Here is a 17,478-nt window from a genome sequence, read left to right as displayed (position 1 = left end):
AGGGGGGTCCCACCGTGTCCGGCAGTCTTTGCTCCTCTGGAGTTCCACGGCAGGTGGCTGACTGCTGCTCTCCCCGGGTCTCTTCCGGGTCCCTCTCGCGGCGTTCCCCGGTCTGGCGGCAGCGTTCCCCCGGCCTGGCGGGCGGCGGTGTGCGTTCCCCCGGCTGGCAGCGGCGTTCCCCCCGGGTCAGCAGTTCTAATCCATCAACAGCTCCATGGGAGAAAGATGAGTTCCCTCTTCCAATTAATATTCACAACCTCACATCTCACTCCCTAATCTCAAAACCTACTATACAGCTGCAATATCAAAACAACATGATATCTAGACAACAACAGACACATAGATAAATGGAATAGAAGAGAGAACCCAGAAATCAACCCATCCACATACAGTCAACTGGTATTTGACAAGGGAAAAAAAATCCATTAAATGGGGAAATGACAATCAATTATCCTTAACAAGATAATTGGCAAAACTGGACATCTGCCTGCTGGAGACTAAAACTGGATCCACATTTCACACTATTCAGAAAATCCAACTCAAAGTGTATCACAGACCCAGGAGTGAAACTCAAAACTATAAAGCCTACAATATAAATAGACTTGCAAACATAGAAGGGAAAAAAGGCACAGCTAGGAAAAGGTAAAATCAATGAATAGAACCTTCTTAAAGTCAAGTCCCTGTGTGCATAAAAAATCTTCTCCATTCTCCATTGCAAGAATAGAGAAATAGTCCAAATGTCCAATCACAACTGAATAGATTGGAAAATTATGATTTATTCACACAGAACTCTGAAGCAATGATTTTGAAAAATACGAAATAATTTGGGAGAGCATTGGGAGACAGGAGAGCATTATGCTGAGTGAACTAAATCAGTCTTATAAGGATAAATACTGCATAAGACCATTATTGTAAAAATAGAAGGATTCATCACAACAAGATAAAGGTAAATAATCCAAAAGAAAAGTGGGCATGGGATATGGACACTTCACCAAAGAAGACTTTCAGATGGCTAACAAGCACATGAAAAAATGTTCAAAATCCCTAGCTCTTAAGAGAAATGCAAATAAAAACAACTATGAGATATCATCTCACCCCAATAAGAATAGCAAAATTTAACAGAACAGCAAGCAACAAATGCTGGCAAGTTGTGGAGAAACTAGAACACTTATTCACTGTTGGTGGAAGTGTAAAATGGTGCAACCACTGTGGAAGACTGTATGGTGCCTACTCAAAAAGTTGCAAAGAGAAGATTTTATTGACCTCGCAATTCCACTACTGGGAATATACCCCAAAGAGACCATAACTTACATCCAAGCAGATATATACACACCCATGTTTATTGCGGCTTTGTTCACAATAGCAAGGAGTTGGAAACCACCTAAGTGTCCATCAACAAACAAATGAATACAGAAGCTGTGGTATATTCACACAATGGAATATTATGCAGCATTGAAAAACAAGAAACTCATGCAATATTATTCAAAATGGGTGACTCTGAAGGATATTATGCTCAGTGAAGTAGCTCAGTCACAAAAGGACAGATATTGCATGGTGCCACTGTTGTAAAACAGGAGTGACCTTGGGGTTGGGGAGAGACTGAGAAAGATGGGTTCAATAATGTATACTGCACTGAAACAGATGAGGGAGAAAACTATTTAAAAGGGATATGTGATTAGGTATTTTTGTTATGACAGGAATCTAGAGTGAAGACTACATGGTGGAGTGGACCTGGGGGAGGGTTTATAAAACAATGAAATAATTTTTCCTTTGCTTTTCCAAGAGGGTAATGTACTGGGGCGGGGGGGAGAGGGTTAGGAGGGGAGAAAAGTGCAACAATGAATGAATGGAAATCCAAAGTCTCTGCAAATTTTTACTGAAATTAATAATAAATTAAATTAAACCCAAAAAAGGGGAAAAATTGAAGGATTAACTAGTAAAATGTATGTAGGGCTCCAAGGAGAGAAAGTGTGGGAGCAGAGAGGTAAAAATGAGTAGGGATGAAATTGCAGGGTTGCAAAATTTGGTGGAAGGAGGGAAGGGATAAAGGAAATGGGAAAGAGGGGACCTGAAAAAATTGGGTAATGGTGGCCATAGTCCAGTGGTGATTAATTTTATCAAACACAAAATATGAAAATGTATGACCAAGGAGGATAGAAGGAGAACTGATGCCTTTGAGCTGTGGTGCTGGAGAAGAGTACTGAGAATACCATGGACTGCTAGGAAAACAAATAGATTTGTCCTGGAGAGGGTTAAACCAGGTGGCTCCTTGGAGGCAAGGATTCTGAGGCTCCGTCTAACTTACTTCGGACATGTAGTGAGGAGAGACCAGTCCTTGGAGAAGGACATCATGCTTGGGAGGGTGGAGGGACGGCGCAGGAGAGGAAGGCCCTCTATGAGGTGGATTGATTCAGTGACTGGGATAATTGGGATGGGAGTGTCAGAGACAGTGCGATTGGCACAGGACAGAGCGGAGTTTAGGGCTGTTGTACATAGGGTCGCTATGAGTCGCAGGCGACTCGACGGCACATAACAACAACAACAACAACAACATGAAACATAATGTCAATGAAGAAAAGTATAGGGGAAAATCTGCATAATAAAGTTCTCAGTAATTTTTTTTTTAGAAAAAATTCTACACCAGTAGGTGAAAAGAAAATCCACAGACAAGGAAAAAACACCACATTTGGTAACAACCTTTCAGACAAGAGTCTCATAACTAAAGTTTACAGAATACTACAGAGCCTCCACAAGAAAAAGTCTGATATCACTCAATCACAAAATAGGCAAAAGATTCTTCACAAAAGAGGACATTCAGATAGCTAACAAATCCAGGAAGAAATATTCAAAATCACTAGTAATCAGAGAGATGCAAATCAAAACAACAATGAAATACCATCTCACCTCAGCAACAGTAACAAAGTTTAAGCAATAAATATTAAAGAGAGATGGGAACGCGTAGCACTTGTGTGGGAATTGTAAAATGTGACAACTGCTAGGGAAGGCAGTTTGGTGTTTCCTCAAAAAGTGGAATATCTGCGTGATTTTCACTTTCTCCACACCCAGTCACTTGGTGTCCCTCTCAGACCATGTGATAAAAACCTGTTCATTTGAAAAAAGAAAGCTGAACATAGAAATCCACATGACTCATCTATTCCACTACTAGGAATATATCTCAAGGAAATCAGAACTGAGACATGAATGGACATATATACACCTATGTTAATAGCAGCAATTATTCACAATAGCAAGAAAATATTAACAGCTCAAATGTCTATCAACAAATAGATAGATTGGGAAAACTGGTATATCCACACAATGGAATACTATGCAGCACTAAGGAATAATGATTTCATAAAACATTCTATAACATGAGAGAGGCTAGAAAGTATTATGCTGAATGAAATAACTCAGTCACATAAGGACAAATGGTGCATAAGACTGAAATTGTGGAAACAGGAGAATAATTGGCAAAACATATATAAACATTCAAAAGGGGAAGGGGAGAAGGGTGGTAAAAAAAGAAGGGTAAATGAATAGGATGGGAGAGATTAGCAGGTGGAGGGGGCTGAAGGAATAGAAGAGATTCCATGAGGACTTGAAGAGAAGGAGGGATAATAGGTACAGGTCAATAGTAATTAACTACATTAAATATATGTATATAAATGAATGATTGTATAAAATACAATGTTATATGAATGATTGTAAGCAAAACAATTTAAAAATATTATAGCCTCAGAAACCTGATGGAAGGTTGCTTTGAACCAGAAGCAACTTGACAACAGTGGTTTTGGGTTTGAGTCTCTTCATTTACCACACAAGCAGTTAAGTGCTCCACTACCAACTGAAAAGTCGACAGTTTGAACCAACCCAGTGATGCCTTGAGAGAGAGGCCTGGAGATTGGATTCTAAAGGATTACAGCCTTGAAAACCCTCCACAGCACATGGGGTCGCCTGAGCTGGGGTCAATGTCACAATAAATTGTTTTGAGGGTTTTTTCGCTTCCTCCTATCTTCCTCCATCTCTCTAGCTTCTTCCTCCCAATCATCCTCATTCTGAGGCCTTTCTTTGTTTGTTTTTTACTTTATAAAAACAGCATTAGGCTAAGAGACCCATGGAAGTTTCTATATTATTATCCTTGTAAAGGAATAGGAAGCAGCTGTTACTAAACATGCTTTCTACATTCTTAACCATAGAAAGACGGAGAGATCTAGAGACACTGAAACTTCCATCACGACAATGTTCTGTACACAGGAGACTGAATTTGTTTATTTCTCTTTGTTTTCCCTAGGAAAGAGCTGAACTCATTACAACATTTGCACTTTGTGGGTTTTCCAATCTCAGTTCCATGGGAATCACACTGGGAGGCTTGAGTGAGTGAATTCAATTTACACAGCTTCCCACTAAGCCTCCTAGACCCCAGCTTCCATAGCTCACATTCTCGTTGCATCACTACAAGCTGAGACCAGACAGAGAAGCTGAGGTGACATGGACCATCTCAGATTGCGGAAGACAAAGGCAATCATGTTATCTTACTATGCATGGTATCAACTAATCTCAACTAACAGTCACTTTTCTTTTGATTGGAGGAAATGAACAACGAATTTTATTTGTATTTTCCCTGCATGGGAGAAAGAGTTATAGTGCTATTACTTCTATTTTGGTGTGAACTTGTATGTGTTCTGGTTTTTATTCAGTAGCGAGTTTATTTTAGTTATTGTCACAGAAGTGGAAATCCCCAGGAAGGCAAAAGAAAAACAGCAGACACAGAAGGCAGAGAGTTAGCAAGAGGCAGTAGTGTAACAAGTTGTATTTAAAGTTGCAAACCATCATGTGAGGGAGGATTCTTTTAAACAGACAGTTATATTTAGCCTGGTAGAGATCTGGGTGAATGCAGGGGATGAATGGAGAAAATCATATGAGAAAAAGTGGAGGTGCCCTTGGGGGCAGATATGGGGGAGATGACTAGCAGATGCTAAGGGTTCAGAAAATCAAAGTTAGAACTGAATCTTAACAGGTACCAGCCTATTGGTTCATTTTTTTGTGGCAGCCATATTATCATACTTGCTTCCTGGTTGAACAACTTAAAAGTGAAACAATTTGGGAGTTTTTAAATCTTTTCCCTTTCTGCTAAACCCTTGTCTAGATTGTTTGTGAATACTGTCCTTCTTCCTCGTCCAGCTTAGTCCGGATAGCAACTGATGAACATAGACATTTGCCTCTGTCTGGAACACCTAAGAGCTTTGTTTGATCCAGATGTAGCCTGAGAATATTAACAGAACTACTGCGGTTGTCTGGTAGCATATTCTATAGGGATATGCACTGCCAACCTAAAGGTAGCTAGTTTGAATCCATCAGCAGCTTCATGGGAGAAAGATGAATCATCTCCTCCCACACAGTTTACAGTGTCCAAAAAAAGCTTGGAAGGTTACCTCTGAGTCAGTTGCAACTTTACAGCCATAATTTTGAGTTATTGATGTTGCCTGACTTATTTAGGATGAGGCACACAATCCTTAACCCAGGGAATGTTCCAGGCAGTGATCCCTCAGGATTAATATATGTATGTGTCCTTTGGATTCCCATTGGCAAGCCTCTGAGAGTTAGTGGTGAAGATACTATTCATCTGCTATGTTTGTCTCTCTGCACACTTCTAAATGGGGACCATGGGAGAGACCTGATTGCGTAATAGAGAGGAGCTAAAATGATCTTGTTTTGCTGTCTGCAGCGTCAATGGTTCCCCACCGGAAGAGTGACTTGTCCAAGATTGTGCTCAGTGCCCTCTTCACAGGGGCCTGTGTGTCCCTTATCAGTGCTTGTGTGGCAGGTAGGTGCCTCAACATGGTGCTTAGAAGAAATTACCTACATCATGACAGGATATTGAATTAATCACCCATCCTACAGATACATAGAAAAGGCACCTAATCTAAGGTACTTCATTTACACCCAAAGAAAACAATAAAGAAACTTCCGAAGCATGTACAAAATCTTTCCCCAGTACCTGTCTTTTTCTCCAGGTATCCTCTATGTCCCCAGGGGAGTGGGAGCTGACTGTGTCTCCTTGCTAAACACCAGTTTCACCAACAGCAGCTATGAGACCTATGTATGTTGCAAAGAACTCTTTCAGAGGTGAGCGCTACAATCCTTGATGCCTCTTCTTATACCAGGTCTTCACTCAAGAGTATTCTGGACATATTAAAGTGGACTGTGGACTTGCGGGGGGGGGGGTGTGATTCTATAACAATGAAAGAATTTTTTCTTTTCTTCGAAGAGGAAAATGAACTGGGGGGATGGGTGGATAGGGAAGAAAATGTGCAACAATGAATGAATGGGGGAAAATTAAATTGAAAGAATATGCTGTAAAAAACATATGTTGCATTAAAAAATCATGAATAAAAACATTTAATAAAAAAGAGGATTCTGGAGGGAAAAGAAACAAAGTCTCAAAGATAGTCAAGTGAATGCTGGCTAGGTTGTATGAGAAGGGAAATGAGTATTTGTAATGGTGTAGGTCTGTGCTCTCTTTTATTAGGCACGTCTTCATTATTATTAGGTATAAAATGGACAGCAGATAGGTTTTACCTGGATTAGTGAGGTATTAATAGGTAGGAAAGGAAAGAAAAAAGCAAAAGGGTTCTCTTTAAAACAGCTGTGTTTATCCTACAGCACTTGATTGTGCTCATGCTAAACTTAAGCCTAGAAGCTGTTATACGAACAGAGCAAGGAAACACTGCATGGTGCAAAATCATGAAAGGAGTGCACTGGGCATGTACCCTATCTCCATACCTTTTAATCTATATGCTGAACAAATCATTCAAGAGGCTGGACTTTAAGAAGAAGAATGTGGCATCAGGGTTGGAGGTAGACTTACCAACAATTTGTATTATGCGGATGGCACAACCTTGCTCACTGAAACAGAGGAGGACTTCAAGTGTTTGCAGCAGAAGAACAAGGATTGCACTCTTCAATATGAATTTCATCTAAACATCAAGACAACAAAGCTTTTCACCACTTGGCAAAATGGCAGCATCATAAGAGATTGCATAAGAGATCAGAAGAGATTGCAGTTGTTAATAATTTTATTTTGCTTTACATTCTTGGCACCAACAATCAACTTTAGGAAATTCTGCTATTAGGGACTTCTCCAGAGTGATAAAGGGCCATGATGTCAGTCTAGAGACTAAAATATGCCTGATCCAGGCCATGGTCTTCTTAATTGCTTGCTATGCATCTGAGAGCTGGACAATGACTAAAGATGGCAGAAGAAGAATGGAAGAAGTTGTGGTGCTAGAGAAAAGAATCGAACACAAGGAATGCCAAGAGAACAAATAGTTCTGTCCTGGAGAGGGTGGAAGCAGGTTGCTCCTTGGAAGCAAAGATTTTGAAACTCAATATTACATGGTTTGGGCATGTTGCCAGGAAGAACCAGTCCTTGGAGAAGGACATCATGCTTGAAAGGATAGAAGGTCAGCATAGGAGAGGAAGACCCTGAATGAGATGGATTGACACAGTGACTATGGCAATGGGAGCTGGTGCATCAGAGACTATAAGGTTGGCTCAAGATAGGGCAGGGTTTAGAGCTATTGTTCGTAGGGTCATCGTAACTGACTCAAGGCATATAACAACAATGGCTTGTCTGCATTCTAATGGTGTAAAATATATCCATGATGTCAAGTTAATACTATTGATGTGGGTCAAAGTTAATTTTAATTCCCAGGCATATAAAATTATTTTCAGAGAATAAATTTGCTTATCATTCCTTAATGCAAAGAAAAAACCCCTATATTTATTGTGATTGGAATATAGATGCAAGTAGAAAGACTCAGCAACAGTTCTAAAAGGTTAAAAAGTTAATGGTATCTTATTTCATGGGGAAAAGAAGATTGAAAGAGGATAATATTGAATTGATAGAATCATGGTGAAGTTCAAATAGTGTTAAAGCGAGCTTGCTTGCCAAAGTCTGTATTATGAAGAAAATATATCATAAGGCTACACGAATTAATTTTGGGATAAATAAAACAAAGGGAGGATTTGAGAAATTAGACTGTATGATGCTACCAAAGTAAAAGATGTTACATACTGGTGGTACATGAATAAGTGAAGAGAATTCTGGGAGATGAGGGTGGGGATCCAAAAGCCTTTACATAAAATGCTATGGCATCTTGGCTTTGACCTGAAGAATTATGAACACTGGAGTGATCAGATATACTTTTTATAAAAGCAATAATCCAAGTGAGAGATGATGAGATCTAATACTAAGTAATTTTGAGGATGGAAATACAACAAACTAAGTAGAATTGAAAGGACTAACTCCAAGAACAAGAGTAAGAAAGATTATTGGTTATGTTGACCCGGGTAGAACTTGTGGAGAAACATAAGACAGCTGGAGTCTAGAGTTCAGGAGAGAAATCAAAACTGGAGAAAAAAAATGGAAGTTACTAAATAGGTAGTATGTTGACACTTTAAGTAGATATTCAGATGCTAGCTGCTTAATAGTTACCCAGCCGATTTAACAAATAATTTCTATTCTGTGCTCAAAGATTACTATCAAAAAAGGTAACCAGTATTCTAAAAATAGTCCCTTTCCCAGTTGTGAATTATAAACTAGGTAGGTTGTTTATCTTATAGGGTTTTTTTATTTTTAAATTATTTTTTTTAGTCTTTTATTCTTTGGGTTTCCCCCTTTCTTCTTCTTATGTACCATTGAATCGGATTTGACTTTGCACAGGAGGAGATTGCCCCCTCCTTCTCCAGCAGAGCATCTGGTGGATTCGAACCACGTGCCTTCAGGATTGCAGCGCAGCTTCCTGCCACTAGCCCACCAGAGTTCCTATCTTATAGTTTTGACTCCTATGTTCCTGTGACATTTGTTCAGTGGATGTCACCTATCAGCACACTCTAAATTAATAAAGTGAAAATTATTTCTATTTGTCGAACAGAGAATTGTCTTTATATTACCAAATTTTACTTAAAAAATAGGAAAATGTTCTTTCTTGTTCATTTATGCCTCCAAAGATTCAATTGACTTTCTTAATCTCAGGTTCCATACACAGATCATTAACATCTAGAGTCTGAAATGCTTGTGTCCAATTAATTTGTATTAATTAAACCTGAGATGGTTTTCTTTTTCAAGCAAGAAAGTCACTTCACTTTTTAAAATATACTCAATTCTAAATCACTTTGCAAATCATTAACTTCCCAAAAGGATTGTTATTAGGAGTTGAGTAAAGAAACATAATGAGTTGCAGAGAGTTTCTTGCTATTACTATCTTGGTCAGGAATAAGAAAATGAACTTCATTAGATCCTATTTATCTGGCCAGTGCTGATATATCCACTTATAGATTGTTTTGTTTCTGATTCCTAGTACAACTTATTGGTATAGTCTTGTTGCATCTTACTGTATTCTGACCTACTATGTTTCCTTCTAATTTTTCATTTCAGTACTTCTCTGAATGGCACTCACAGTCCTTCTTTTTCTGGTCTCTGGGAAGGCAATGAGTTCAGCGCCCTGGCCCTTGCTAACTGCTGTGAAATATACAACCACTCTACCTGTGTCTAACGATGGACCATTTCCACAAGCACATTGATCTTGACAGCTTTACGGAGACAAACATGTCTGCAGACTCAGTACCACTCTGTAATTGACTCACCAACATCTTTAACAATGTATCCCAATAATTAACATTTGTCTTGCTATTATTTAAACTGAATAGGAAATTGTCAATGGACTTTGCCTAAGCTTAGGTTTGAAATAATATTACTTTTTTTTTCAAATCTCGAGAATCTTGCTCCTCGTTTTTGTCTTTAAAATTGATGAAAACAAAACAGAAGCATTTGCCCCAAACAAAAAGCCAGAGGTAAAGAAGGAACATGAAAGAAAGGCAAATGAAAATGGAGAAGCCAAAGAGGAAGTGGGAGAAGTGCCATTACACTGAGAGATTGTAACCAATGTCATCAAACACACTGTATAAACTGATACATAGAATTAATTTCTTCAGAGAACTTTTACCCCAAATGCAATAAAAGATGTAAAAATTGTGTGAAGTGGTGTGTATAAACATGATGTGGCATATAATGTGCATTGAAGGAGAGAAAAGATCTTTTTCTTGGAGTTTTATGAGTGAGGTGAGATTTATGTTAGGAAGTAGGATATATGTTATTGAGCAGGTCAAGTTTGACCTTTTCTAAGTCCATTGACCTCATTTGGCCAGCTCTTGGCCCTTAAGTCCCAAATGAGCTGGATTTCAAATACCTGTACCTCTAGCCAGTGGGAGGATACAACCATTCCCCAAGTTGTATCCTTGCTCCTCTGTCCTGTTGATTCCCTCTGGATTCAGCCTATCTTCTTGTAAGCAAGATAAAACAGCTCAGTCAGAAAGCCCTGTGATGTGATGGGAATGACCACTGCCAGTTGGCTTGCCTAAGGCCGGTAGCAACTCTCAAAGCTGGACAAAAAAAAAGATGGGAGGTTACTGTGAACTACAGTCACAGTCTCCCTGGACCATCATCCACTGTAGACAGAGTAAACGGAGTAAAGGGCTGCCACACAGAGCTTCTCATCACTTCCTGCCACAGCGCCAAGCTGGCATCATTCACCTGACCAAAGAGAAGGTAGGCACCTGAATGTGCTGCAGCATCTTTTTTCTTCCTATGGTGAAATGTATTATTTTTTGTTTTGTTTTCATTTTTATTTTGTGCATAAAAAATTCATAAACATTGTGTTACATCCTGTCCTTCAGTCCTTCACATTGTGTTTCATACAATCATTCCCATTCATTGTATTTTGTACAATTAATCACCATTGAACTGTGCCCACCATTACTCTTTGTAGAACCCTGCAGAACCTTTCCCATTTCCTTTACCCCCTCCATCCATTTACCAAATTGTGTAGCCAGATTATGTCCACTCTGTCCATCCTCACCCCTCTGCACCCACAATTTCTCCCTTTGAACCCCATTACTTGTTCTACTAGTTACAATAATGGTCTTATGAAGTGTTTGTCCTTATGAGGCTGAGTCCACTCAGCATAATGCTCTCCAGTCTCTCCTGAGCTATGTAGTATTTTTCAAAATTGTTGTTCCTGAGTGCTGTGTAATATTCCATCAAGTGAATGTACCACAATTTCTCAATCCATTCATTTGTGGTTGGATATTTGGGCTATTTCTGTGTTCTTGTGATTGTGAGTAAACGCTGCTATGAGCATCAATGTACAAATCTTAGTTTTTCTTATTTACAAATATTTGAAGACTAACAGAATGTTCCTTTGTTAACAATTCCATATTTAACTCTATTATTGTCCTTGGAGATGGACATCATGCTCGGAAGTGTGGACAAACAGTGCAGGAGAGGGAGACCCCAGATGAGATAGATTGATACAGTAACTGGGATGATGGGGGTTGGTGTGTCAGAATTAGTGAGACTGGCTCAGGACTGGGAAGGGTTCAGAGTTGCTGTACACAGAGTCACTAGGCATCACAGGTGATTCAACCAATAACATTCTATGACAGGTTTGGAAGCAAGAGTGGCATCCACTTGCCCCTAGAAACTCTAATAAATTTGATAAATGTCAATAGTTATAGAGGGGCTTCAGGCCTTTTGTTCATAGGGTCACTAATGAGTCATGCTCGACTCGAAGGCAAGCAACAACAACAACTCTATTATTATTGTGCATGGACTATGCCACCAGGAGCTCTGGTGTAACTCCTTACCCAGTAGGCTACTGGAGCTCCTGGTAGCATGATCCAGAGTGAGCTGTGCTATTAACTCAAAGGTCTTTCTCTCTGGTGGTTCAAATCCATCAGTGGCTGCAAGGGAGAAAGATGGGCACTTTCATACAGTGCAATTTACAGCCTTGGAAACTCAATGGAGGATTAGCTATGAGTTGATTCTATCTTCAAAGCAAGAAGAAAGGAGGAGATTTGTCTTAGAATATATTTTGTATGTTTCAACTCTTTTATATATGTTAAAGTTATTTTATACTCTAGGTAGCTCTAGTGGCAAGAAACTGTGATGCAATCCCAAAGGCACATGGTTCTAATACACCATCTGCTCTGTGGGAGAAGGATGGGCAGTCTCCTCCTGTGCGATTAACTGCCTCTGAAAGCCCACTGGAGGGTCAGCTACAGGTTGGTTACAACTCCATAGTACACAACAACAGTATGTGGTATACCTCAGTAACTAGTCTGTAAACTGAAACCAAAAGAAAAGGTATCATTTCTAAAAGCACTGAAAAATATTCACTAGCTTACAATAAAACACAAGTTGTAGAGTCTAGGTACTGAAAATTAACCTACAGGTGGGGGGGGGGGAATCTGACTAGCTCTTTTCCTTTAGATCAAAGCATGATTTCTTCTTCTTTATTCGTTCTTCAACAATATGCGCACTGATGGTCTAATGGGTAAGGAGTTATACTATGAAACCAAAGGCAGATAGTTTGAATCTACCAGCTGCTCTGCAGGAGAAAGATGGGCAATACTTCCCATATGATTAACAGCCTCTGAATACCAACTAGAAGGTCAGTTCCAACCAACTCATGGGTGTATAACAACAAATACCAAACAGGGGCATCAGGCTTTTCCTTGCTCTCCTGATGTCTTCCCTTCAGCTATAAAATTAGTTAATGCTTAATTTAGTCAAGGTTAACAAGGCTTCCGTTAATGGAGCACTAATATCGATCTCTGCCTTGTCCTTCTCTCCCCTCTGTCTTATCCCACTGGTCCCAAAGGTTGAAGGCTATTTGCCATTTGAACCTGAAAGCATCCAACACCGGTTTCCATTCTCAACCACCTAAGAAAGTCTAAAACCATCCCTCTAAGGTTTGGGAATGGAGGAAGAATGTCAAGCACCCAGGACTCCTTGAGAAATCTGATGGCATCTAGGGCAGCCAGATCCATCCGGGACCAGGCCAAACAATGGATCCTGATAAAGTTCTGGACCTAATCACAAAAACCTAAACCCAGGTTAATTAATAACCCCAAATCTCCAGCAAAATACCATCTTTCTTAGCCAGCCCTCGCCCCCCGCCCCCAGAATCCCCATAAAAAGAGGGAGCCTGAGACCACCCCACACCATTTTGGCTTTCTCTTCTTGTAGTCACTTGGTGTCTCTCTCAGACCATGAAATAGAAACCTGTTTCCTGGAGGGGAGGAGGGCAGGGGACGGGAATGGGGGGAAATGGAGCACTAATATCTTGAAGCAAGTTTTAGAAGCAATATAGAAAAATTTTATTTAAAGATAAAGTAGAAAATCATAGTTTGGCTTAGCGTTTAAACTTGGAGGTTGTGGCATCGCTAGTTGCAAGTACAGTTGAGCCTCAGCCAGAATGATTGAGGTGGTTTCAAGGACCATCTTAGGCAGGTCTGCGTTGAGCGCAACACTGATGACACCACTGGAGATCTTAAGAAGCTCATCACAGCCCAAACTGGCACCCATCGGAACAAAATTGTCCTTAAGAATGGTGTTCCATTCTCAAGGACCATGTGTGTTTGAGTGACTATGAAATCCATGATGGGATGAACCTGGAGCTGTATTACCAATAAGGCAGAATTCCTTCTTCTCTTACCTTCCCTTTCCCCCACCACTATTCTCACTGGCATGGACACTCACTTTTAAAAACATTAATAAAACTTAGATGCTGAAAAAAAGAAAAAGTAGAAAATCAAAATGTCCAGCTTCTAATCAATAATAGAGCCAATGTTAAGTGTGCATATTGTATGATCTTGTTTCTAGCTGAGGAAGAGACTAGATTTGGAAATAATCCTGTTTCTATGAGGGTGACTGAAGAAATCAAAGAATCAAGGAAGAGTTATGTACTGAGGTACTTGCCTACTCCTTTCTTTGCTCAAATATATATGGCCCTGGAGCCAGCCTGTGTCATAAATAGCTATTATACAAGGGTGTGGAGCAGATTATCAGAGTATAGATTTTTAGAGCAAAATGGATCTTTTAGATCTCCCTGCTAACCACATCTGCTCTTGACTGTGGATAAGGCAGGCTATGAAGCCCTCACACAGTGTTCAGTAGGTGTTTCATAAAGGACCTCTGCTCTTGCACTCAAGCCTTCAGCATATGTGATAGCTACCCCACACCATCCACTCCATGGAAACAAAGCACAGACCGTCACTCCACTCCTGAGCTCTCATTCACTCTTGTCTTCTCAAGAATCTGGAAGTCATTTCCCACATGTAACATACTGATCATTAAGAGTTCATGTGTCCTGAATAGAATTTGCTATCATCTGCCTGGATAAAATGCACCAAGAACATTTTTTATACATGAAGATGGCAAGACTTAGACTTCATCTTTGAACATATTGTCAGGAGTGACCTTTCTCTGGAGAAAGATATCAGGCTTGGGAAAACAGAGATTCAGCAAAAAAGTAGACCCTCCATGGAATGGCTTGAACAGTGGCTGTGACAGTGGTTGCCAGCCCAAGGGCAAGACGCATGGGAGCAGGCAGTGTTTCTTTTCGATGTACACAGGGTTGCTATGAGATGGAGTTGACTCCACACCACCTAACAATGACCTTGTCTTCCAACAGCCTGCTCTTCTCAAGCTAGTCTCTTAGTTCAAATAGAGTAAAGCATTCCTATTACTCATTGCTTTGGCTCTGTCCCTACATTTAACACTTCCATAACTTGGATTCAAAGCACTCTGATGATGCAGTGGTTAAGCATTTGACTGCTATACCAAAAGGTTGGTGGTTTAAATCCACCAGCCACTCCTTGGGAGAGAAGTGAGGCAATCTGTTTCCTTAAAGTTTTACAGTCTTTGTCAATTATAATTAATATTATAAAAAAAATGTCTATGAACTGAAAGAAAAATCAATGTATTTATAAATGTTCACACAAGTATAAATTAAATAAAACTATCATCATTCTAATAAATAAATTTCATATTACTTCTTGAACTGGTTCTAGGTGAACCAATTATTTCTGGTACAATGACTGTATTCTTCTTCCCACCTTTTCCTTTTTCCTTCCCTCCTTTCTTTCTTTCTTTTTCTTTTTTTGTTTTTAATTATTATTAAATTTTATTAATTTTAATGAACATTTGCAGAGATTTTGGGTTTTCATTCATTGTTGCACTGTTTTCTCTATCCTCCTCCCCAGTTTGTTCTTGTCCAATTGCCACAGTGCTTGTTAAAGCCAGTTCTGATTAATCTCCTTTGTCAGTGTGTCCTTTGCCATTCCCTATCACTCCACCCTGAGAGAGACTTCACCCTGATTCATAAGGAAAAGGGGATGGCTTATTCTCTTAGCTACTTTTTGCTGAAAAGGGATGCTGTGGGTTTCAGGGTGAAGATCTTCTCTCACTACTCTAAAGGGCCCCTTTGGCAGTAGGAAACACATAGACTATTATGGAGATTGATTTTGGAATTTAGATGCACTGTTATCAATTGTGCTTAGCCGTGCATGTTCATATCCTTGAAGATGTGTCATGGAAGTGTTGCAGCCTAGAAGACACAAATTTAACTAACACGTTAAAAGTACATGAGTCAAAAATTAAAAAGCAATAATATTCCGAGTAGAGGTTCTAATAGTGGCACAAATTATTTTTTTTTTCTTTCTCTCTCTCTCTTTCTTTCTCTGTCTTCCATCTCTTGATGCTTACTGCATCATTCACAATTTTGCACATAGAAACTTTCACTGTTGCAAATCAAGGGTTGAATTTGTTCTTCAGTTCTTTCAGGTGGAGAAATGCTGAGATTGTTGTTCTTCCCTTTTCATTTTCTAACTTCAGCTCTTTTCACATTTCATTGTAATACTTTGCTTTGTCGTATCAAACTACCCTTTGACATTCTGTCCACCTCCCTTTAGCTAAACATTCTTTCCCCTTGTTTTGGCTCCTTTTTGTTTCAATACAAGGTTTTGGGTCATTTCTAGCATCCATTTTGGTCTTTTCTTTTTCCCTATCTTCATAAGAACCTTTTGATTTATTCAGATGTTGGTGGCAGTGAATATACCATGAACTGCCAAAAGAATAAATCTGTGTGGAAGGAAGCACAACTAAAGTGCTCCTTAGAGTCAATGACAGTGAAATTCATCTCACTTATTTGAGCATATTTTCAGGAGGAACCAATCCTTAGAGAGAGACTTCATGTTGTGAAAGGTGGTTGTTGTTGTTGTTGTTGTTGTTGTTGTTAGGTGCTGTTAAGTATGACTCACAGTGACCCTATGAACAATAGATCTGAAACCTGTCCTAACATTTCCATCTTCATCGTGTCCGACACACTTAAACCCATTGCTGCAGTCACTGTCAGTCGATCTCACTGAGGATCTTCCCCTCCTTCACTGACCCTCTGCCTTTCTAAGTATTGATGTCCCTGTCCAAGGAAAAGCCTCTCCAAGCAACATACCCAGAGTATGTGAGACCAAGCTTTACCATCTTTGTTTCCAAGGAGCATTTTGGCTGCATTTTTTCCAAGACATGTATGTCTGTTTTTGTGGTCGTCCTTGGGATATTCAATATTCTTCTCCAGCACCACAATTCAAAAGCATCAATTTTCCTTCTGTCATCCTTATTAATTGTCCAGCTCTCAGAGGCTTGACAAGTGATTGAAAAGACCATGGCCTGAATTGGGCACTCCTGAGTTTTCAGAGTAACATCATTGCTCTTCAAGAAAACAAAAATCCTCACCACTGGGCCAATAGGTAACATCATCATGGATGCAAAAAAGAAGATTGAGATTGTCATTGATTTCATCTTGCTTGGATCCACACTCAACACCTTTGTTACCAGTAGCCAGGAGATCAAAAGAAGTATTGTGAAAAACAATTTAGAATATTTTTAAAATAACCCCACACAACTGTTACAAATGAATAATCAATAATTATACAAAATTTTATCACTCAATCTCCAGAGTAATAGCTGTCACCAAGATCTTACTTTCCAACTACCTGTCCTTCTTTGTTATTAACTTTCACATTCCAGTCACTAATTATTATTAATGAATCATGAGTCCATATTCAATCTACAAAAGTCTGAACTGCAAAAGTTGGTAGAAGTCCTCAATTTCATCTTTGGCTTTAATAATTAATGTAAATATTTGAATAAATTTGAAATACACATTTATAATAACTAGTTATTCCAATATACAAACCAACTAAACTCTTTAGAATCAGCAATAAGTGCCAGGAAGCATCCTACTCCACCAGTAAACCAAAGATCCTGAGCATTTCCTCACTCTGGTCAAAGCTTCACTCTGTCAAATGCTTGCATCCCATGTCAACACTAAGCTTCATGCTTAGAGGTGCTCAGCTCGTTCACTACGGGCCCACCTACTGTGGCCAAGACTCCCAGCCTTCGATTTACCATCACCACTGGCTACAATCTATGCCACTGTAGCTCTATGTAGAATTGGATAGAGTTGTGCTGCCAGCCCAAAGGCAAGAGGTTCAAATCTACCAACTACTCCATGGAACAAAGACGGGCAATCTCCTCCCATGTTATTTTTTAGTATATTCTTTTTTTAAAAAAAT

At 39.5% G+C, this 17,478-nt stretch overlaps 1 protein-coding gene across 1 annotated transcript in view; it reads left to right on the top strand.

The window, feature by feature from the left end:
- Positions 1–9,557, top strand: part of SLC28A2 (solute carrier family 28 (concentrative nucleoside transporter), member 2) — a 55,794-nt gene extending 46,237 nt beyond the window's left edge. Inside the window, exons 14-17 of the mRNA XM_006898251.1 lie at positions 4,292–4,373; positions 5,726–5,824; positions 6,015–6,126; positions 9,440–9,557. Of these exons, the coding sequence (XP_006898313.1) occupies positions 4,292–4,373; positions 5,726–5,824; positions 6,015–6,126; positions 9,440–9,557 (411 nt within the window). The remainder of the gene's footprint in view (positions 1–4,291; positions 4,374–5,725; positions 5,825–6,014; positions 6,127–9,439) is intronic.
- Positions 9,558–17,478: the final 7,921 nt, after the last annotated feature.

The sequence above is a fragment of the Elephantulus edwardii genome, unplaced genomic scaffold (assembly GCF_000299155.1).
Source record: "Elephantulus edwardii isolate Elephantulus edwardi_28Jun2011 unplaced genomic scaffold, EleEdw1.0 scaffold00225, whole genome shotgun sequence".
In the NCBI taxonomy this organism is placed as follows: Eukaryota; Metazoa; Chordata; class Mammalia; order Macroscelidea; family Macroscelididae; genus Elephantulus; species Elephantulus edwardii.
This window is presented reverse-complemented; position numbering and strand designations above follow the sequence as displayed.